The following is a 22559-nucleotide window of genomic DNA, read 5'->3' on the forward strand; positions in this document are numbered from 1 at the left end:
TACGAATCTGACTGATGCCGTGTCACATAACAGTTTGTATGCATGATTAAGGAATTAATTTCCATGGTGTTTGGAGTTAAAAAATGGTAACCCAAAACAAGCTAGCAATGTTTTTAAAAGTCTTATTGAAACATTCAGTGGAAGTTTTTAGGAAGTTATTCATAAACCTCCAAATAACCTATCATTTCTGTTCTCAGAGCGTTAATACAAACCTCCCAATAACCTACTCATTTCTGTTCTCAGAGCGTTAATAAAACTCCCAATAACCTATATTTCTGTTCTCAGAGCGTTAATAAACCTCAATAACCTATCATTTCTGTTCTCAGAGCGTTCATAAACCTCCCAATAACCTATCATTTCTGTTCTCAGAGCGTTAATAAAAACCTCCCAATAACCTATCATTTCTGTTCTCAGAGCGTTAATAAAACCTCCAAATAAGCCCTATCAATTATGTTCTCAGAGCTTAATAAAACCTCCCAATAACCTATGCATTTCTGTTCTCAGAAGTTAATAAACCTCCCAATACCTAATCATTTTCTGTTCTCAGAGCGTTAATAAACCTCCCAAACTTCTAAGAAGAACCATAGTAAAAAAAAATCGCTTCCGACTCAGAATGTTTAAAAAACGTTCAGTTTCACGATCAGGAAACGTAATTCCAGAATAATGGGGAAACCAAAAATGTACGTTCCCACAAATTCCAAGGAACTAAATGTGTTAGCTGGGTAGTCCCCCATTATGAAGGTGTCATGAGTATTTTGAGAAAAATTCACTTGTAGTGTATTACATTTAGTCAACATTGAGTATTTGGTCCATATTCCTAGCACACAATGACATACATCAAACTTGTGCCTCTACAAACTTGTTGGATGCATGCATTTCAGTTTGTTTTGGTTGTGTTTCGGATTATGTTGTGCCCAAATACCAAACTTTTGACTAAATAAATGTTTTGTTCAAATAGTTAGTGCACAACTTCAAATGGTGGGGCTAGAATACATAAGGTAAACGTTAAAACAGATATGTATGAAAATACCCTCAAAAAAATCTGATCTCGAATCCAAAATGCTGGAGTACTGAGCCAAATTCAACATTTTAGCTTCACTGACCAAATAAATACGTTGGGGAGTGTACTTTCTTTCTTTCCTTCCTCCTTCTCTCTCTTCTCTCTCTCGCTCTGTCTTCTCGCTTTCTCTCTGTCTTCCACTCTTCCTTCCAGGCCCTAGACAGCCTCTGGCCGCCCTGAGCCCTCCAGTCGGCCCGGCGTCGCTGGTCCTTCGTATGGGTTTCTCTGGAACTCATGGGTCAAGTCTATGCTGGACCTGAGACAGCTAGAGGCCTTCTCCATCACCGGCTCCTCTCATAAGAAAGTGTCCTGCCTCCCGGCTCAAAGCGAGCGACGCAGGAAGCACCTCAGCCTGCAAGGGGCCTCGGTAAGCAGAGAGGGAGAGAGACTGGAGAGAGGGAGGAGAGAGACTGGGAGAGAGGGAGGATGGTGAGAGACTGGGAGAGAGGGAGGAGGGAGAGAGACTGGGAGAGAGGGAGGAGGGAGAGAGACTGCGAGAGAGGGAGGAGCAGGGAGGAGTGAGATGGGGGGGGAAGAGTGGTTATTTATAGCAGGGATGGGCAACTGGCGGCCGCAACTGGCAGGCCCTCTGATGGACTCAGTCGGGGTATAAGCTTACTGTTGCGAGTTAGAATAAACAAGGTGCAATTTTGAAATTTGTTTTTGCATCAGCGGTTTCTCAGTTGTTATGTTAGTCCACTGATAGTCAGTCAATTAGCCCATGTCAGCAGAAAGTTAGTTTCATGGCCAGCTATTTCTTATCATGGTCTGAGTTGGTTAGGCAGTCTCCCTCAGATTTCAGTTACGTAATTTAGCAGACGCTCTTATCCAGAGCATAGAAAGTACATTTTCCTCGATAACGTAGCTATACGTTATCAGTAGAGTGAGAGCTAGAAGGAGGGGTGGGTTCGAGGTGTGGTGGAGGGTGGTGTGTGTGTGGGGGGGGGGTTCAAGTCAAGTGCTGGTAAATGTTTATTTTTTTTTATTTTTTGGGGGGGCTGTTTGAAGAAGTAGGGTTTCAGATGTTTTTGGAAGATGGGCATGCGACTCTGCTGTCCTAGCTTAAGGGGTAAGCTGGTTCCACCATGGGGTGCCAGGATAGAGAAGAGTTTGGAGGTGGCCAAGAGTGGGAGGGCCAAGAGTCCCGAGGTGGCAGAATGAGTGGGAGGGTTGGGGTGTAGTGTTTGAGCATAGCCAACAGCTAGTTGCAGTAGTCCAGATGGGAGAGGACAAGTGGCCTGGATTAGGACCTGTGCCACTTCCTGTGTGAGGTAAGGTCGTACTCTATGATGTTATAGAAGCATGAAACTGCAAGGAGCGGGTCACTGCTTTGATGTTGCAAGAAAAACGACAGGGTGTTGTCCAGGGTCACACCAAGGTTCTTTGCAACTCTGGGAGGGGACACTTGTGGAGTTGTTCAACCATGATGGAAGGTCTTTGAGCGGAGCAGGCCTCCCCAGGAGAGAAGAGCAGTTCCGTCTTGTCGAGGTTGAGCTTGAGGTGGTGGTCGCCATCCCAAGTTGAGATATCTGCCAGGCACGCAGAGATGCATGTCACCACCTGGGTGTCATAAGGAAGGAGAAAAGTAGTTGAGTGTCATTCGCATAGCAATGATAGGAGAGACCATGTGAAGGATATGACTTGGTGAATCGAGAAAAGAGGAGAGGGCCTAGAACCGAGCCCTGTGGGACCACCAGTAGTGAGAGTACGTGGTGCAGACACAGATCCTCTCCACATCACCTGGTAGGAGCCAGGTAGGAATGCAATCCAAGAGTGTGACGTTCACCCCTGAGAGGGTGGAGAGGGGGATCTGATGGTTCAGCGGTGTCGAAGGCAGCGGATAGATCTAAGAGGATGAGAGCAGAGGAGAGAAGTCGGATTTGGCATGTGTGGAGAGCCCTCTGTGACACAGAGGAAAGACCAAATGGTGGGGCTAGATACATAAAGTAAACGTTAAAACAGATATGTATGAAAATACCCTCAAATACCCTCTGATCTCGAATCCAAAATGCTGGAGTACTGAGCCAAATTCAACATTTTAGCTTCACTGACCAAATAAATACGTAGGGGAGTGTACTTTCTTTCTTTCCTTCCTCCTCTCTCTCTCTCTCGCTCTGTCTCTCTCTCTCGCTCTCTGTCTCGCTTTCTCTCTGTCTTCCACTCTCCTCTCCAGGCCCTAGACAGCCCTCTGGCCCCTGAGCCCTCCAGTCGGCCCCGGCGTCGCTGGTCCTGTCGTATGGGTTCTCTGGAACTCATGGTCAAGTCTATGCTGGACCTGAGACAGCTAGAGGCCTTCTCCATCACCGGCTCCTCTCATAAGAAAGGTCCTGCCTCCCGGCTCAAAGCGAGCGACGCAGGAAGCACCTCCAGCCTGCAAGGGGCCTCGGTAAGCAGAGAGGGAGAGAGACTGGGAGAGAGGGAGGAGAGAGACTGGGAGAGAGGGAGGATGGTGAGAGACTGGGAGAGAGGGAGGGAGGGAGAGAGACTGGGAGAGAGGAGGAGGGAGAGGACTGGGAGAGAGGGAGGAGGGAGAGTGAGATGGGGGGGAAAGAGTGGTTTATTTTTATAGCAGGGATGGGCAACTGGCGGGCCGCAAACTGGCAGGCCCTCTGATGGACTCGTCGGGGTATAAGCTTACTGTTGCGAGTTAGAATAAACAAGGTGCAATTTTGAAATTTGTTTTGCATCAGCGGTTTCTCAGTTGTTATGTTAGTCACATTGATAGTCAGTCAATTAGCCCATGTCAGCAGAAGTTAGTTTCATGGCCAGCTATTTTCATCATGGTCTGAGTTTGTTAGGCAGTCTCCCTCAGATTTACAGTTACGTAATTTAGCAGACGCTCTTATCCAGAGCATAGAAAGTACATTTTTCCTCGATAACGTAGCTATACGTTATCAGTAGAGTGAGAGCTAGAAGGAGGGGTGGGTTCGGGTGTGGTGGAGGGTGTGTGTTGTGTGTGGGGGGGGGTAGGTGCAAGTGCCTGGTAAATGTTTATTTTTTTTTTATTTTTTGGGGGGGGGCTGTTTGAAGAAGTAGGGTTTCAGATGTTTTTGGAAGATGGGCATGGACTCTGCTGTCCTAGCTTCAGGGGTAAGCTGGTTCCACCATTGGGGTGCCAGGATAGAGAAGAGTTTGGAGGTGGCCAAGAGTGGGAGGGCCAAGAGTCCCGAGGTGGCAGAATGAGTGGGAGGGTTGGGGTGTAGTGTTTGAGCATAGCCAACAGCWAGTTGCAGTAGTCCAGATGGGAGAGGACAAGTGCCTGGATTAGGACCTGTGCCACTTCCTGTGTGAGGTAAGGTCGTACTCTACTGATGTTATAGAGCATGAACCTGCAGGAGCGGGTCACTGCTTTGATGTTTGCAGAAAACGACAGGGTGTTGTCCAGGGTCACACCAAGGTTCTTTGCACTCTGGGAGGGGGACACTGTGGAGTTGTCAACCATGATGGAGAGGTCTTTGAGCGGGCAGGCCTCCCCCAGGAGGAAGAGCAGTTCCGTCTTGTCGAGGTTGAGCTTGAGGTGGTGGTCGCCATCCAAGTTGAGATATCTGCCAGGCACGCAGAGATGCATGTCACCACCTGGGTGTCATAAGGGGAAGGAGAAAAGTAGTTGAGTGTCATTCGCATAGCAATGATAGGAGAGACCATGTGAGGATATGACTTGGTGAATCGAGAAAAGAGGAGAGGGCCTAGAACCGAGCCCTGMGGGACACCAGTAGTGAGAGTACGTGGTGCAGACACAGATCCTCTCCACATCACCTGGTAGGAGCCAGGTAGGATGCAATCCAAGAGTGTGACGTTCAGCCCTGAGAGGGTGGAGAGGGGGATCTGATGGTTCACGGTGTCGAAGGCAGCGGATAGATCTAAGAGGATGAGAGCAGAGGAGAGAGTCGGATTTGGCAGTGTGGAGAGCCTCTGTGACACAGAGAAGAGCAGTCTCGGTTGAGTGACCTGTCTTGAAGCCTTACTGGTTAGGGTCAAGAAGATTGTTCTGAGAGAGACAACGAGGAAGTTAATCAGAGACAGAACGCTCAAGTGTTTTAGAAAGACAAGAAAGAAGGTATACAGGTCTATGGTTTTTGACGTTAAATGGTTTCTTGAGGAGGGGAGCAACTCGGGCCATTTTGGAGTCAGAGGTGATGCAGTCAGTGGTCAGGGATGAGTTGATGAGGAAGTGAGGAATGGGAGAAGGTCTCCAGAGATGGTCTGGAGAAGGGAGGAGGGGATGAGTTCGAGCCTGCAGGTTGTTGGGCAGCCAGACCTCACTAGTCGACTGGATAGAGGGGAGAAAGAGGTCTAGCCGTAGGGTAGTTCTGTGTGAGTGAGACCAGTGGACTCAATAAGCTGAGTGAATGAGTAGCGGATGTTTTCAACCTTTTTTTCAGTGTGGTTAACAAAGTCTTCCACAGGGAGGGAGGGGGAGGGGTGGAAGATTAAGGAGGGAGGAGAAGGTGGAAAAGAGTTTCCTATGGTTAGAGGCAGAAGCTTGACATTTAGAGTGATAGAAAGTGGCTTTAGCAGCAGATCAGAGGAAGAGAAGGTAGAGCGGAGGGAGTAAAAGGATGATAGGTCCTCCGGAAGTTTAGTTTTCCTCGCTAAGATATCATATTAAAAACTGCAAACATTTCTCTCCAACCTATGGTAAAATGTGTAGAATTGCAGGAAGTTAGCTGTAAAACAGCTCGTTTTCCTCTACACCCCATGGCAAAATGAGTAGAGTTTCAGGAAAGGAGTTATAACATTTTAAAATCTTCTCTCCGCCCCATGGCAAAATGTGTAGAATTGCTGTCAAGAGTGGGGCCACTAAAATGTTTTGCTCGCAATGTGGGGGTTGGGGGGGTATGGACGTGGGTAGGCAGGCAGATATTTGGTGGCCCCCACCCCCATCAAAGTTGCCCATGCCTGATCGATAGCTAATAGATTAGTAAAAGATTATAGACAGGTATGTAGATGGACTTGAATTTGGTTTTCTCCAACCTTAATGCTCCTCTGTTCTGTGGTATAAGCAGGACTTGGAGGAGCGGGTTAAGAGACGTCACTATGCTGCCTGGCTGACCCCTAACCCCAACCCTGACTCTGACCTGGGCTCCCAGGGGTCTGATGGACGTGTGCTGTACCCCGAGGGTAGCGATTACGCTGCCAGACGACGGGGCAGGTACACTATGTTTAGATACACACACACACACACACACACACACACACACACCACTTCGACCTTCAATTTTTCCTTTCATGTTTCTCTTTTTTCTATCAACTTGCGGTCTCTGTCTCTCTCTTCTTTTGACTATCTCTTCTTTTTGTCTTCTCACTGTTCATTCCTTCTTTCTCCCCTATCCCCTAACATCCCCCCTCTCAGTGATTACCTGGTGAAGGAGTCGCCCCGCAGCCTGAGTAGGGGGAACCGTGGGCCGGAGAGCCAGGACAGCCAGAGCCCAGACAGTGCCTGTTCTGCGGGCTATGGGAGTAGAGAGCTTACTCCTGACCCGGATCATGGAGGTAAGAACACATACACATACATACATACATCACACACACACACACACACAACACACACACACACACACACACAACACACACACACACACACACACCACACACACACACACACACACACACACACACACACACACATCCTTTGACTTTTGAACTTTGACCTCTCCTCCCAGACTCTGAGGGCACAGCAGAGCCTCTAAGCTCAGACGAGGACAGTTCTGACCTGGAGGAGGAAGAGGATGAGGAGGAGGAGAGGAAGATGGAAGTGTCTAGTATGGATGAGGCGATGAGGAAAGTCTCTGACCCTCTAGAAGACAGTCACCATCAGGCCTTCCTCAGACACCACTTTGAAACACTGGCTGAGCCCAGCAATATGGGTAAGAGAGGACACGTTCCAACTTTGCACATGGAGGTGACATTCTACCCATAAACTGTTGTACAGGTACACATTACAATTATTTGACTGTAATTATCCGCCTCCCCAGAAGAGCGCAGCAGAGCTCCCAGCATCAGTATGTCAGCGRGATTCCTGGCCAGAGGCTCCTACAACAGGTAATAGAGCTCGCTAGCTTGTAGTCATAAAAAACCTAAATAAGTTAGCATTTTCTACCTTTGGTTCGTCGGCCATTCCTATGGGGTAAATGAATGGGGAAAGAATGGGGTTTTGGGATAAATGGCGAAAATGAGGTCTGCGGAGATTTTATACGGTAATATCAGTCAGTCAACATGACCTTCATGAATTATGAAACCTTTATGTGCTTGATGTGCTTGTTTTGATTCCAAAAATGCTTCAAAATGCTCAAAAAGGGATATTAACTGATTTAGATCATAGAACAAAACGTATACGATCTCCTAAGTCTGCGATCCCTACCAGGGATCCTAAAGACTTTTACACACATACATATGGAAGCCCATTTATACTTTCACATGTACGCGACACCAACAAAGCTTTTTTTTTWWATTGTCTAGAGTTGCTTTCACCCTGTCTAGTACAGGACTGTACACTGTAACCAGGTGATGTCCTCTCTACAGGAGAACCCCTCTGTTTTCCAAGGCCCATGAGAGGGAGCAGGGGCCCTTGGTGTCCAAGGTGAGGCCACTGATGGAGGGGGGCCAGGGGAAGGGCCACGAAGACAGGGAGAGGCCCATGACCCCTGCGAGAGGGCAGGAGGGGACAAAGTGAGTAGCTTTAGAGAGGGGGGGGGACTAAGTCATTTGTGAGAAATATTTGCAAGTCTAAATATTTTTTTATCATGTATTTGTGAAAAATGTAATTTGATTGGTTGATTGATTGATGAAGCTTCCCTCCCTGTGTCAGACTGGATGTGTGTGCTCCAGAAAGGGGCACCGTGCTGCGTTCCCATCCCCAGAAGAAGAGGCCTCTTGGGGCTCATCTGTGGAGGATGTCAAGCCCTCTGGCCAGAGCTCCAGCCCTGCTGGACAGAGCAGCTGGACTACACAAGACCCAGTCTGTACAGAACCTGGCCACAGAGGGTGAGTTGCTGAGTACCACTGATGTTCAGGACGGCACATACATTATAATACTGCACATATTAATAATCTAACCTCAGAGGGGGAGTACAGCACAAGCCACATGATCTCAAAACAAGATTAATGGCTTATCAGTAAACACCTGTCTAAGTATATACATGTGACATTTAAAAAATAGTTTACATTACATTGGTTGTCTAATTGACAGTAAGCAGCATTATTTTTTTTCTTCTATCCTCTCTACTGTCTCATGACCCTTCCCATGACCCTGGACCTGCCCCCCCCCCCCCCCCCCCCCCCCCCCCCCCCCCCCCCCCCCCCCCCCCCCCCCCCCCGACCCCCCGTAGTCCCCCGCTCCCTAAACCCCTCCAGTGGTAGAGGAGAGATGTGCCCTCGCCCCCAGCACCTCCCCTTCGATATACACCCTTCCAAAGCCCACTCCTGCCTCCCTTCTCCCTCCTCTACCTCTTCTACCCCACCTCTTGTCTCCTGCCTGCCCTCGGAAATCCCCAAGCTCAGATCCCCCTGCGACTACATGAGTCCCACCACCAGCTCCATGGCCAAGACCAGCCACTCTGCATCCCTGGCAGAGGGCCTCCATCTGGGCTTACTGCCTTGCCATGCTTCCCTAACACCACAAGGCCTGGAGGATGGTAGTGGAGYGAGTAGAAACACACCTAACAGCCCCAAGAGCAGGAAGCCTTTTTGTGGGCTACTGGAGGCTGAACCACCTCGCCTCACTTCCTCCTCTCCTTGTTTCCCCTCTTCCCACTCTCTCTGTTCCCGRTCCTCTTCTCTCTCTTCCCCTTCTCCCTGTCTTCTCCCTGGCCCCTCCCCTTCTCCTCCATGTGCGACAGTCTCGCCCAATCCCAGCTTGGCGTTGCCCCTGAGCACCCAGCCCTCCCGCATTCCCCTGCCCAGCAAACAGCCACTCAGCCCTCGGTGCAGCCTCTGCCCGGAGACCAAACCTCAACCTGATTGGACTGTTTCCCCGATGAGAGACCTTGCCCTCGGGAAACAACACCAAAGTAAGCCAGAATTAATTTTGTAAAGTTTCAAGGTTATTAGAGGACATCATCACAAAGCAAGTATGAAATTAGATATTTTTTACATGTTGTATTGAGGATGTTATAGATACTGAAAAGTGTTGATTAAAGGAATGTTTAGTAAACTTCATGTAAAGGCATTGATACTAATCAACCTGGGGCTGTCTGTCTCTACAGCCTTCGGTAAACGCCTCTCCCTGACTACGGCCCAAATGCAAGGGCTTCTGGGTAACGTCCAGCTGGTGTCCGTCTCACCTACCRCACTTCCTATAAAGCACTCAGAGAGGTAAACTGTAGTCTATTTACTTAGGATACACTCAAATGGCACCCTTATAAATTCTTCATAGTGCAGTATGTTTGGCTAGAAAACAAAGTATTAAAATATTTGGTGACTAAGGTGTCGTTTGAGACGGAGCCCCCTAATACAACAATACATTGCAAACACTCAAAGTTTCCCCGTGAAACCTTTCCATTCTCAGTGCTCCAGACTTGGAGGAGGCGGTGTGTAGAGAGCCCCTTCTAGTGTCGGTCCAGGCCAACACCTTGACCTCCGACCCCCAGCCAGGTCTGAATCAACGCAGACGCTCCTCTATCATCCTCACCGCCACTCTTCCTCTCCATCACTCCATCTCTCTACCTCCGCTTCATCCTTCTCTTCATCATACGTGTCTGTGTGCTTTCTGGCCTGTTTGTCCATCTGTTTCTGTCCCTTCCTGCTGTCAACACTGCTGCCTGAATGGTGAGTCAGCTTAATGCCTTCAGCATTCAACCCTTCCCTTTGCCTATTTGCATGTGCTGTTTGTTTCGAATTTACTAACTCACATTGTTCACAGACTAAAGCATATACCAATGCATCCATAACATGTTACCATTTGTGTGTGTTGTATTAGCTCTGTACCTACCCATGATGTGTGTGTGTTGTACTGTAGCATGTTTTTCTTTGTGTTTACTACTCTCATCTCCTCAATGATTATGAGACACCAGAATGTATGTCTTCTACCACAGATCCCGCTGTCACTGTGGAAATCTGTAGACAGGCTATAGCAGAGCTGCACAACAGTGTGAGGAGAGCCACCCAGCTCTATACTACGGTCAGTCTGGTGTGTGTGTTTGGTTTTACTATCCTTGTGGGGACCAGAAGTCCTTCAAACAAGTGGAGACATTTAGCCGGTCCCCACCAGGATAAATGCTATTTTAGGCGTAGGTGTTAGGGTTAGGGTTACAATTAGGGCTAGGTTTACAATTAGGATTAGGGTTAGGTAAGGGTTATATTTAGGGTTAGGGTTAAGGTTAGGGTTAAGTTCAGGGTTGGGTTATGGGTTAGTGGTTAGGGAAAATGGGATTTTGAATAGGAATCAATTGTTTGGTCCCCACAAGGATAGTAAGACAAATGTGTGCGTCCGTATCCGTGTCCTGGAAGAATGGCGCCAGAGGAGATGGCTGCCGTTTTACAGGCTCCTAACCAATTGTGCTATTTTGTGTGTTTTTTGTAACTTATTTTGTACATAATATTTCTGCCACCATTTCTTATGACCGAAAAGAGCTTTTGGATATCAGAACAGTGATTACTTACCTCGGATTGTACGAAGATTTTTTCATTAACGAGTCGGACGCGAAGGATTTACTCCAGATACCCGACCAGGCCRAAATCCCCGTTATTCGCAGGAAGAGAAGACGGCGATACAAGGGACGCAGGTCCGGGTGCCTTGTGATAATTTGTCGGCGAGTGGGTAACCCGCCTCTACCATCCGTCCTATTGGCCAATGTGCAATCATTGGAGAATAAACTGGATGAGCTCCGTTCAAGACTATCCTACCAACTGGACATTAAAAATGTCACCGGGTCGTYGCTGAACGACAACATGGATAATATACAACTGGCTGGGATTTCCGTGCATCGGCAAGACAGAACAGCTGCCTCCGGTAAGACAAGGGGTGGCGGTATGTGTCTATTTGTAAATAACAGCTGGTGCGCAAAATCAAATATTAAGGAAGTCTCAAGGTTTTGCTCGCCTGAGGTAGAGTATCTCATGATAAYCTGTAAACCACACTATATACCAAGAGAGTTTTCATCTATATTTTTCGTAGCTGCCTGTTTACCATCACAAACCGATGCTGGAACTAAGACCGCACTCAACGAGCTGTATAAAGCCATAAGCYAWCAAGAKAATGCTCATCCAGAGGCTGTACTCCTAGTMGCRGGGSACTTTAATGCAGGGAAACTTAAATCTGTTTTACCTCATTTCTACCAGCATGTTACATGTGCAACAAGAGGAAGAAAAACTCTAGACCAGTGGTTCTCAACTGGTTTTGCCTGGGGACCCAAAATTGACAATTACAATTGAGTCGCTACCCAATATAATGGACTGTATGAATAGTTTCACAACCATTTTTTTTATAGGTGTAAGTTTTTAACCAGTTCAATAAAATGTAATATGAATGTCAGAATTAATTAACAATAATAATTAACATACTGAACAATAACTAATTTACCAGTTTATTTATTTATTGTGTGCGTGTGTGTGTGGCTTATCAGTGGGGAAACGGGGGATGTTTCTTCAGTTTGATAAGTTTATTGAAGTCTGGGGTGATGGTTGACAGGGAAACTTGGAGGTCATGCTGGCTGTGCAGTTTATTTCTGCTTTTAGTTTTCAGCACGGCCATAGCAGCGAAGCCCCTTTCACACAGATAGGTAGTGCTGAACGYTAGCATGATTCTGATTGCATGACAGGTGAGAGCAGGACACTCTCCCYATACGCTGCACCCGAACTTTGGCAGTGTCATTTCCGGGAAGTGCATGCTCAGTCTGTTTATAAAATGACAGCTCCAGCAGCTGATCATCGTCGTTGCTTGGCAARGTGARGCTTCCCATCACTTGAAAGGSGTCCGGTATCCAGTCGTCTTGTCTRCTGTTCTCCTCCGGGAAGTAGTCACAAAACCTTCCCTGCAGCTTAACAAGACGCTGTTTAACAGGTTTTTTCAGTGTGTCGCCGTGCGCTTTCTTMATCAGATTCTGAATCTCAAAATCAGCATTGGGAAACATGTCAATCCTCCCTTTAGAAACATGATTTGCCCAAACGGTGAGCTTCATCTTGAAGGCATCCACTTTGTCCCTCTGTTCAAATCGGTGGTGCCCCCGTCCCTTTCTTTGACACATTGTGCGAATTCAGGTGATCAAACATATCCGGCAGGTAGGTAGCGGACCCATGCATGATAAAGCACCTGCTCGTGCTCGCTCCCCATATCCCTTTAGAAGGCCTGGAAACACCTGCTTTTCCTGGAACTCTTTTTGATATAGTCGGCACACTTGATCACATCCTGGAGAGTGGCGTGGAGCTCAGGCACCATGTCCTTCGCTGCCAATGCCTCCTGTGTAGGAAGCAGTGGTTCCACGTTGCACTTGGTGCTCTTTCCAAGATCCGCTTTACTACTCCAGAGTGCTTTCCCTTCATGGTAGCTGCCCCATCAGTGGTCACACCGACGCACCCATCCCAGGCCAGTCCCACGGAGCCCAGGTACATATCCATTGTGTTAAAGACAGACTCTGCAGTGGTGGTGGTGTGCAGATCAGCACTAAAAAGGAACTGCTCCTTGAAGTTATTATCCCAGACATGTCTGACATAGACCATTTAGAATTGCATGGTTAGCCACCACACCTGTGGATTCATAAAGCTGCAGTGTGTAAGGACCATTTGCACTGATGCGCTCTGATGTCTGGCGTTATGTCCTCATATTTCCTGGATTCTCCTCCTCACGGTGTCATTGGATAGGGGTGTGGTTTTAAGTTTGTTGGCGACTGACTCTCCCAAGATTTCAGTGCACGTATCATTCGCAGCAGGGAGTATGAGATCCTCTGTGCTGGTGTGGGCTTTTTCTTGCACTTAGCAATACGCTGGGCCACAAGGTATGATGCGCGAAGTACCTTTTCTTGTACTTTGCATACAATCTTCAATMAATCTTGTGAGGCCTCCATATATCTATTTATTTTTGATTTTTTTTAAGTCCGCTGTCTTTGTGGCTTGGATGCTTGGTGTCCAGATGCCTTTTCATTTTGGAGGGTTTCATGCTCTCATTAGCTAACAGCTCGTTGCATAGAACACACAGCGGTCTACACTCACCCTGCCTGTCTTCTATATATGTAAAACCCCATTTGAAGTCGGGGGTGGTATTTTCTCTTCTTGAAAGGGGCCTGGTTGTTGACATTGGAAGCAGCAGTAGATGAAGWGGGAGCTGCATGTTTAAAAAAACTTGTCCATGATTTTACTCCGACAGCTAGCCTACATGACATAAGTGACAGCCAACTATCCACATGTGCAATGCCTGCGGAACACATCTGCATTGTTAGCTGTCAACCAAGCTAGCTGTCCAAAAAGATCTGTGTTATCTGATTGGACGTGTCACATTTAAAACAAAACAATGTTGCAGAATGACATTTTTATTGTATCAGTGTGTGCTTGTGGGGTGAGAACGTCATTGTATTTGTCAGTGAGTGTGTTCAGCGTGAAAACCCTCTTGAGTCCCAACGTAGCTAGCCATTTCATCACTGCGGARGCGCTGCACGTGTAAAGTCAGCAACAATAAGCCATGCAGTGCACGCACGCCTGTGTATAGCGGTAACGTTGTGTAAAGTCAGTTGCGACCCCCCCAGTTGAGAATCACTGTGCTAGACAACCTTTACTCCACACACAGAGARGCATACAAAGTTCTCCCTCACCCTACATTCGCCAAATCTGAACATAATTATATGGCCTGATTCCTGCTTACAAGCAAAAACTAAAGCAGGAAGTACCAGTGACTCGCTCAATACGGAAGGGGTCAGATGACGCAGATGCTAAGCTACAGGACTGTTTTGCTAGCACAGACTAGAAAATGTTGAGGGACTCATCCGATGGCATTGAGGAGTATACCACATCAGTCACCGGCTTCATCAATAAGTGCATCGATGACGTTGTCCCCACAGTGACCGTACGTACATTCCCCAACCAGAAGCCATGGATTACAGGCAACATCTGCACTGAGCTAAAGGGTTGAGCTGCCGCTTTCAAGGAGCGGACTCTAACCCGGAAGCTTATAAGTTATCCCGCTATGCCCTCAGYTGAACCATGAAACAGGCAAAGCATYAATACAGGACTAAGATTGAATCGTACTACACCTGCTCCAATGCTCGTCGGATGTGGCAGGGCTTGCAAACTATTACGGTCTACAAAGGGAAGCCCAGCTGCGAGCTGCGTTGTGACACAAGCCTAACAGACAAGCTAAATTAATTCTATGCGCGCTTCGAGGCAAGCAACACTGAAGCATGCATGAGAGCACCAGCTGTTCCGGACGACTGTGTAATCATGCTCGCCATAGCAGATGTGAGTTAGACCTTTAAACAGGTCAACATTCACAAGGCCGCAGGTCCAGACGGATTACCAGCACGTGTACTCCGAGCATTCGCTGACCATCTGGCAAGTGTCTTCACTGACATTTTCAACCTCTCCCTGGCCGAGTCTGTTATACCTATATGTTTCAAGCAGACCACCATAGTCCCTGTGCCCAAGAACACCAAGGTAACCTGCCTAAATGACTACCGACCTTCACGTCTGTAGCCTGAAGTGCTTTGAAAGGCTGGTCATGGCTCACATCAACACCATCATCCCAGAAACCCTAGACCCACTCCAATTTGCTCCAACAGATCCACAGATGACGCAATCTCTATTGCACTCAARACTGCCCTTTCCCACCTGGACAAAGGAACACTTACGTCAGAATGCTGTTCATTGACTACAGCTCAGCATTCAACACCATATGCCCTCAAAGCTCATCACTAAGCTAAGGACTCTGGGACTAAACACATCCCTCTGCAACTGGATCCTGGACTTCCTGACGGGCCTCCCCCAGGTGGTAAGGGTAGGGAACAACACATCTGCCATGCTGATCCTCAATGCSGAGGCCCCTCAGGGGTGCGTGCTCAGTCCCCTCCTGTACTCCCTGTTCACCCATGACTGCGTGGCCTAGCACGACTCCAACACCCTCATTAAGTTTGCCGTCAACACAACGGTGGTAGGCTTGATCATCAACGACGATGAGAGCCTATATGGAGGAGGTCAATGACCTGGAAGTGTGGTGCCAGGACAACACCCTTTCCCTCAACATGATCAGGACAAAAGAGATGATTGTGGACGGCAGGAAAAGGAGGACCGAGCAAGCACCCATTCTCCACATCACCAACAAACTATCATGGTCCAAACACACCAAGACAGTCGTGAAGAGGGCACAACYAAGCCTATTTCTCCTTAGGAGACTGAAAAGAATTGGCATGGGTCCTCAGATCTTCAAAAYGTTCTACAGCTGCACCATCGAGAGCATCCTGACTGGTTGCATCACTGCCTGGTACGGCAACTGCTCGGACTCCGACCGCAAGGCGCTACAGAGGGTAGTGRGTACGGCCCAGTACATCACTGGGGCCAAGCTTTCTGCCATCCAGGACCTCTATACCAGGCAGTGTCAGGGGAAGGCCCTAAAAATTGCCAAAGACGCCAGTCACCCTAGTCATAGACTGTTTTCTCTACTACCGCACGGKAAGCGGTACCGGAGCACCAAGTCTAGGTCCAAAAGGCTTCTTAACAGCTTCTACCCCTAAGCCATAAGACTCCCGAACAGCTAATCAAATGGCTACCCAGACTTTGTGCATTYTCCCCCCCACCCCCACTTTRYCGCTGCTGCTACTCTCTGGTTATTATCTATGCATAGTTACTTTACCCCTACCTACATGTACATATTACCTCGACTAACCTGTACCCACGCACATGTATATAGCCTCTTTATTGTTGCTTTTTTATTTTTTACTTTTATTTATTTAGTAAATATTTTTCTTAACTCTTATTTTTCTTAAAACTGCATTGTTGGTTAAGGGCTTGTAAGTAATCATTTCACGTTAAAGTCTACACCTGTTGTATTCGGCGCACGCGTGTGGGTGTGCATCTGTGTGTGTTTATACCATGTGTATAGACAGTAAAGTATGTCATGTTTCTCCCCAGGTGCTGAGCAGTGGGTCAGAGGTCAATGCAGAGCAGCAGGAGATGGAGACGGTTCTGGTTGAGGCTCTGGGAACAGTGAAGACTGAGCTAGACTCCCTACCTCACCTTGTACATAGAAGTAAAGGGCTCAGGGGGGAGGTAGCAATGAGAGGGGAGGTAGGGGTCATAGGTGAGGGGGACAGGACATTGGCTCTCCTGCAGCAGTATTCTGAGCTCTTACTAAAGTCAGTGGAGAAGAGGCTGGACAACAAGATCTAAAAAGGAGACATACACAGAAGATGCATACAAGCAGACATGCATATGAATTAAATGCATATTACATGTATGAAAATACACACAGACAGGAATCGCTTGGTAATCAACAAATCATAAGGACAATGAGAACCGGACACTTCCTCATAGAAAAGTTTAATAAAATTGCAAACAAAAACATTAAATAGAGTGAAGATGGACAAATGAGTTGTTAAGAATGAATAGCATTTAAGATTCTCATGTGTACTTTTAAAAATGTCTTGTGTGTATTTCTTTTATATGACTCCGTACTACTGCGACGTTGAGGAAGAACTTGTCAGCAATCGTTTCACTGTACTTTTTACACCTGCTTTATCCTTGCACGTGACAAATAAACTCTGATTCGATTTTTGTTTGATTTTGAACGGCTGTAGGGATTAATGAAGGAAGGAAAAATGAATGAATTATGGGACTGCACTGTGGGCAAATGTCATGTCCTATCCACTGTTGAGGGGAGAAAATTACACGGGTTTTCCCATGGAGTGGCCATAAATCATTTATGCCTGTTTTATCCTTTTAACTGTGAATTCTCTCAAATGTTTTAGCTTGCACGGCAAGAGTAGACTTGTTTACATTCACTGTAATTGTGCAATGGCACCGTGACTTTTCTCAATGAGCGTACTGTTTGTCTTACTCTACATGTTCTGGAATCTATGCTTACTGTCTCTATTTCCCCTGGTTTTATTGTGAGTGTTATGTCTGACTGTGATTTGTTTGTGAGCATTGAGTTGACTGTCAAACCTGTCTTGATGTTGCAGTTGTATGGGAGGTCTGATACAATAAAATATTTCAAACATAACTTCATTCAGTTTAATGGTTTTATTTCACACAATTTTACATTTACATTTTAGTCATTTAGCAGGCGCTCTTATCCAGAGCGACTTACAGTAGTGAGCGCATACATTTTCATACTGTTCCCCCGTGGGAATCGAACCCACAACCCTGGCGTTGGAGGTGCCACACTCAACCAACAGTTTTTTCTTATTTAGAGTGGCAGAAGTTAACCTGGTTAGATTCTGAAAACGCTGAATCAGCTGAGGACGCTGAATCCTCTCATATAGAGACCTTCTGTAACTACTGATATATTTAGTCAGTTCAAAGTCATAAAGTATGTTTATTTGTATAGACATTCAACAGAAAATAGTTATATGAAATAAAAATAAAAATTAAATGGCATTGTTGAATTCTTAGGCCTTTAACATTACACACATTTGCAGACGGAGTGTTTGTTAGTGGGAATTAATGTGGTTTAAGTGTACAGCTCGTTATCATCATCATAAAACAGGTGCAAAGACAAATGCAGATTGATGCCATGTTATGCATGTAGCCTATGCTGGGTGTTATATACTGTATATTGATGTCATGGGTGTGGGTGTCATGGTATTGTGTCTACGTTGATGGAGATGAGGATGACATCATAGAGGATGTTGATGCGATCGATCTGGTTGAGTTCTCTGACGCGGTGTTTAAACTCAAACAGCTGAGCTCCGTTCACAGCCACCTTGAACTCCCCAGACGTAACCAGAATCTTCATCTGAAAGGAAAGACGAACACTCTTAAAGGTGCACTGTGCAGAAATCACTCCGTCACTTCCTGGTTGCTAAAATTCTAATAGTTTGCCTAATTTCAGTTTATGTGACAAAACAAGCAAGTATAGTGTAGAGAACCATTGTACCATCTTAACACAGGAGGCAGCTGAGAGGAGCACMGCTCATTATAATGGCTGGAATGGAACTAATGGAATGGTATCAAACACATGAAAACCACGTGTTTGATGCGTTCGACACCATTCCATTCACTCTGTTCCATTCATTACTATGAGCTGTTCTCCCCAATTAAGGTGCCACTGACCAACTCTGCATCTAAACCACTGTGAAATATCTTTTCAAAAAGCAAAAATATTGTATTTTCAGCTGTTTGAAGCTGCTATACAAAACCAAAAGTAGGCCAAAATAGGAAAAAACTAAACTTTAGAACCAAAAGCATAGAAATAGTGCATAGATCTACCGCTTCTGAGACTTGCTTTCAATGAGAATGACAGATCTATAACACATTTGTATGTGAATTTGGTCGGGTTGCCGCCAGAGTGACATATTGCAACTTTAAGCCAGATTGTCTTTGCAAAATAGCCTGGTTCGATAAATATCCCTGAAAGGTACATCTGACTACCTCCCGGACACTCAACAGTACATAGACTCTGCATTCAACCAAAGCTTTCACCAGACAGTGCTTCAGAGTGAGGATATCCCACAGTGCTGATCTACAACCTACTTTAGTTACAGTACTTTATCCCTGTACTAACCTTAACTAGTAGAGATCAATAAAAACAACGCACCATCGTTCTATGCTTAATAATGATAACAAACACACTTTTCTATATTCCTTTTATTAGTTAGTGCAGTAGGGGCTACAGTTGCACTGCTGTAATGAATATTCCCACTGACCTCGAAGGACTGTCCTGCCATGAAGGGAAAGCCTCCCTGTGTGTGCCTCTCCTCCTTCCCCCAGTGCTCTCCCACCTTGGTGTTCCTCACCACTGCCTGCTTGCCCCCCTCATTGAACCGAGAGTTGAGGTGGAAGGCGATGTCTTTACCTCGCAGGAAGTTGACTGTGAACCTGGAGGGGGATACGACCAAAAAAACAAATCAAAAATCATTGTTTAATTGATCAGATTGATAATAGGAACGGTCGAGACATTAGATAGTGAAAACAAGCCACTGTCATCAGGCGAAGACAGCTGGCATGCTCAAAACAATCAACTTTACAAAATGACACGTATGTTAACATCCAATGCTCACACTGGGTCTCTCAGGGATCTTATTAATCCTACTAAACAACAAAGACCATAGTAGACTATGGAAGTTGATGAACTCACTGCTTAGCATTTGGTTTGACCCGGCCCATGATGGTGATCATCATCTTGTCGTAGATGCCTCTTTGTAGGTTCTGGTTGTAGGGAACGCTCTACACACCAACACAACACACTGACATTTAGGATATGGCTCTATCTTCACACCAACACAATTTATTGCAGATTTCCTCCTTCCAATCCACATCTACTGTTGTGAAATTGTTAGATTACTTGTTAGATATTACCGCATGGTCGGAACTAGAAGCACAAGCATTTCGCTACACTCGCATTAACATCTGGTAACCATGTGTATGTGACCAATAACATTTMATTTTATTTTATTTGGAAACATCCTTCCCTCCCTCCTTGTCTCTCACCAGTCCAGCTGGTGTCGGATTCCACTGTGGAGCAGGTGTGAAGCCATCTGTGTCCTGACCAGGGCCTAATGGCCATCCAGACCCTGGGTTAACGCTTGGGCTAAGGCCTGGGACTGGCCACCCTGGGACACTAGGCTGACTGGGGCCCTGGGCCTGGGCTTGAATCAGAGCAGGCTGAGGCTGGAATTGGGGAGGCTGGGGATGGGGTCCAGGCCAGCATGGCTGGCAGGGATGGGCTGGGGCTGGTTGGGGTGGTTGTGGTTGGGGACCAGGCCAGTTTAGGGATGGAGCTGGGGCTGGTTGGGGTGGTTGTGGTTGGGGACCAGGCCAGTTTAGGGATGGAGCTGGGGCTGGTTGAGATGGTTGCGGACCAGGCCAGTTCCAGTTTTGGGTTTGAGCTGGGGCTGGTTGGGATGGCTGTTGCCCAGGCCAGCAGGGGGTGTTGGGCTGCCCAGGAAAACAGGGCATTGGCTGAGGTTGAGCCGGAGCTGGGGCTGGTTGGGATGGTTGTAGACCAGGCCAGCAGGGGGTGCTGGGCTGCCCAGGAAAGCAGGGCATGGCCTGGGGTTGGGTGGGCTGTTGGCCAGGCTGTGTCGACCAGACAAGACCCCCTGGTTGCGTCTGACTGGGCCAGATACCATTGCTTCCCTGGGGGGTATAACCAGAGGACGGACAGCCACACAGAGCATCAGAGAGCTGGGGGGTCAAGATTAATACACACACCTTCAAAGATACACACATGCATACTGGCACCAACACTTATGCACACACTCCCATACATACAGACACAGACACACAGACAGACTATTTCCACACAATATTTCAAGAATACTGAGACAGTTCCTTTCAGGGATAGTTCTCAGTCGTTAGTTGTCAGTGTAGAGGTTGGAGGAGGTGAGGTACTTACTTCCATAGTATCTGTAAGTAAAGAGAGAACAGCATCACTACGATTTTTTATCTTCATCAGAAACGGAAGCAGTGTTGCAGCCATGGTCCCCTAACAGCAGAAAAAAAATCCCTCTAGCAAATCACCACTGTCAGATCATCGGGCATTCAGTTCGAGTGAATTGTTTCCCCCAGTTTCATCCCTGATCATACCAGCTTATCCTAAGGGACATTAGAGAGGGACAGTCACATCCCCCTCTCTCTAAAGTACCAACTGACAGCTCAGAACAAATAAGCAGGAGCTTGGAAACATTCATTAGTGAATTCAAATTGGCTCACAACATCGCTGTATTATTGTAGACCAAGTTCCTACTCATAGACAGAGTATGAAGGTAGAAGGCCACCCTAAAGACCATTGTAACACTGGAGTAAAGGCCATTGTAATACTTGGAGGAAATTSACATAATATGGCATCTAATGCATAATTAAAGCCCTTTGTAAGGAATGTGTATGGAACTGTGAATCTGTTGTCTGTAATAATTCTGCCACAGTCACACACGTGACTGTCCTCTCCTCCTGGCATGTCAGATTCCACAGATAGCTACTCACCAATTACATCATAACCTGATTACCTGCCCTCAGACTAGTCTAGTATTTGCTGTGCATTGTCTTATAGACTATAACATGACCGCAATTATGATATGGATACGTAGTATAAGATAGGCTCCCATCCCATAATAGACCTCCAAACCGTAACTGCAGTCATGCCCAAATAAGTTGATTACCTTTTCTCAGCAGCTACTATAAGAAGCAACATTTCAGTCTAACATATTTGCTTTGTGTATTTCTTTGTCATTCAGAATGGGACATTCAAGCCATAACGTCTTAAGAGTTCTTAGTCTTATTTTGCTCAGAAGCTACTTCTGAACATTCCATAGATCAGCACAAATATTTCGTTACAAGACTTAAAACATGTTTTCAAACAGCATGCTGAACATGTCTAATCTCTCTCATAGAAAATGTTGGACAATTCATTTTTCGATTCAGCCAAAATTGAGGTTAGTTTCACCCTATATGCCAGGACTTTTCACACTGCAAATGGTTGGTTTGCCAAAGGAGAACTTTTGGACTGCAGCATAGCACACTCTAAAGTCGGACAACACCAACCTTTAGCCCAGGACTAAATTGGCTCGGCTGCAGAGCAGAGCAAGCACCAACTTTTGGGGAGGGCTAACCAATCAGCCAAAACTTAATTGGAATATTCCCTCACTAGCCTAGCGGTTAAGCACATTGGCCAGTAACTGAAAGGTCGCTGGTTTGAATCTTTGAGCCGGCAAGGTGGAAAAATCTGCCGTTCTGCCCTTGAGCAATGCAGTTAACCCCCCACAACAACTGCTCCCTGGGCGCTGATGACAAGGACGTCGATTAAGGCAGCCCCCCGCACCTCTCTGATTCAGAGGAGTTGGGTTAAATGTGGAAAACACATTATGGTTGAATGCATTCAGTTGTGCAACTGACTAGGTATCCCCTTTTCCCCGTCTATGTATCATGAAATATGATTCTACACAGCTGGAGCTAAACTTGAATTTAAAGTGCATTTAAAATTGAAACACACTGTACAGTAAAACAATAAAAACACGATAAGAGCTCTAAACCAATGGGACAATACAATCTCAAACTCAGTCTCAAGACATAAATGAATGCAACGTTACGTTACCAGTTATTCACTGCGCTCCTCAGGTGTAACACGGAAGAACCAGGTTGTTGCTGTGTTGTTGAGGTGACAGCTAGACAGCTATAGCAGGAATCCACACACACACATATTTATGGACTCCTTTATATCTTCCCTTTTTCATTTGGCCACTCCTTCATTCCCAACTCTTCTGGCAGAACCACGCCCAGGGGGAAAGATTCACGGTCATAACATCTCCCTTATCAAACTATGTTCTTCCATCTTACTAAAAGCGGATAACTAAACTCAGAAAAATAGAAACGTCCCTTTTTCAGGACCCTGTCTTTCAAAGATCATTTGTAAAAATCCAAATAA

At 46.5% G+C, this 22559-nt stretch overlaps 2 protein-coding genes across 4 annotated transcripts in view; one reads left to right on the plus strand and one right to left on the minus strand.

Annotated features, from left to right (window-relative positions):
- The window catches only part of LOC111954134 (mitogen-activated protein kinase-binding protein 1-like), a 51535-nt gene extending 34337 nt beyond the window's left edge, over positions 1–17198 (plus strand). Inside the window, 13 exon segments of the mRNA XM_070435730.1 lie at positions 1221–1427; positions 3180–3446; positions 6067–6212; positions 6414–6553; positions 6724–6927; positions 7036–7102; positions 7583–7729; positions 7869–8044; positions 8389–9069; positions 9265–9373; positions 9567–9826; positions 10093–10178; positions 16109–17198. Coding sequence (XP_070291831.1) covers positions 1221–1427; positions 3180–3446; positions 6067–6212; positions 6414–6553; positions 6724–6927; positions 7036–7102; positions 7583–7729; positions 7869–8044; positions 8389–9069; positions 9265–9373; positions 9567–9826; positions 10093–10178; positions 16109–16366 — 2748 coding nt within the window. The 3' untranslated portion in view covers positions 16367–17198.
- A 5-nt stretch (positions 17199–17203) lies between these two features.
- On the minus strand, positions 17204–22317 carry LOC111953999 (galectin-3). Of its 3 annotated transcripts, none has more exons than XM_023973473.3 (6): positions 22230–22317; positions 20535–20545; positions 19628–20275; positions 19275–19363; positions 18844–19015; positions 17204–17933 (listed from the first exon to the last, which is right to left on the minus strand). In XM_023973473.3, the coding sequence occupies exons 2-6, from the start codon at positions 20538–20540 to the stop codon at positions 17775–17777; spliced, it is 1074 nt and encodes a 357-aa protein (XP_023829241.1). In that variant the 5' UTR covers positions 20541–20545; positions 22230–22317; the 3' UTR covers positions 17204–17774. The 3 variants fall into 3 exon arrangements, with proteins under 3 accessions (XP_023829241.1, XP_023829238.1, XP_023829242.1); XM_023973470.3 differs by having other exon boundaries at positions 20535–20624; positions 22230–22311; XM_023973474.3 differs by lacking the exon at positions 20535–20545 and having other exon boundaries at positions 22230–22311.
- Between the last annotated feature and the right edge of the window lie 242 nt (positions 22318–22559).

The sequence above is a fragment of the Salvelinus sp. IW2-2015 genome, linkage group LG28 (assembly GCF_002910315.2).
Source record: "Salvelinus sp. IW2-2015 linkage group LG28, ASM291031v2, whole genome shotgun sequence".
In the NCBI taxonomy this organism is placed as follows: domain Eukaryota; kingdom Metazoa; phylum Chordata; class Actinopteri; order Salmoniformes; family Salmonidae; genus Salvelinus; species Salvelinus sp. IW2-2015.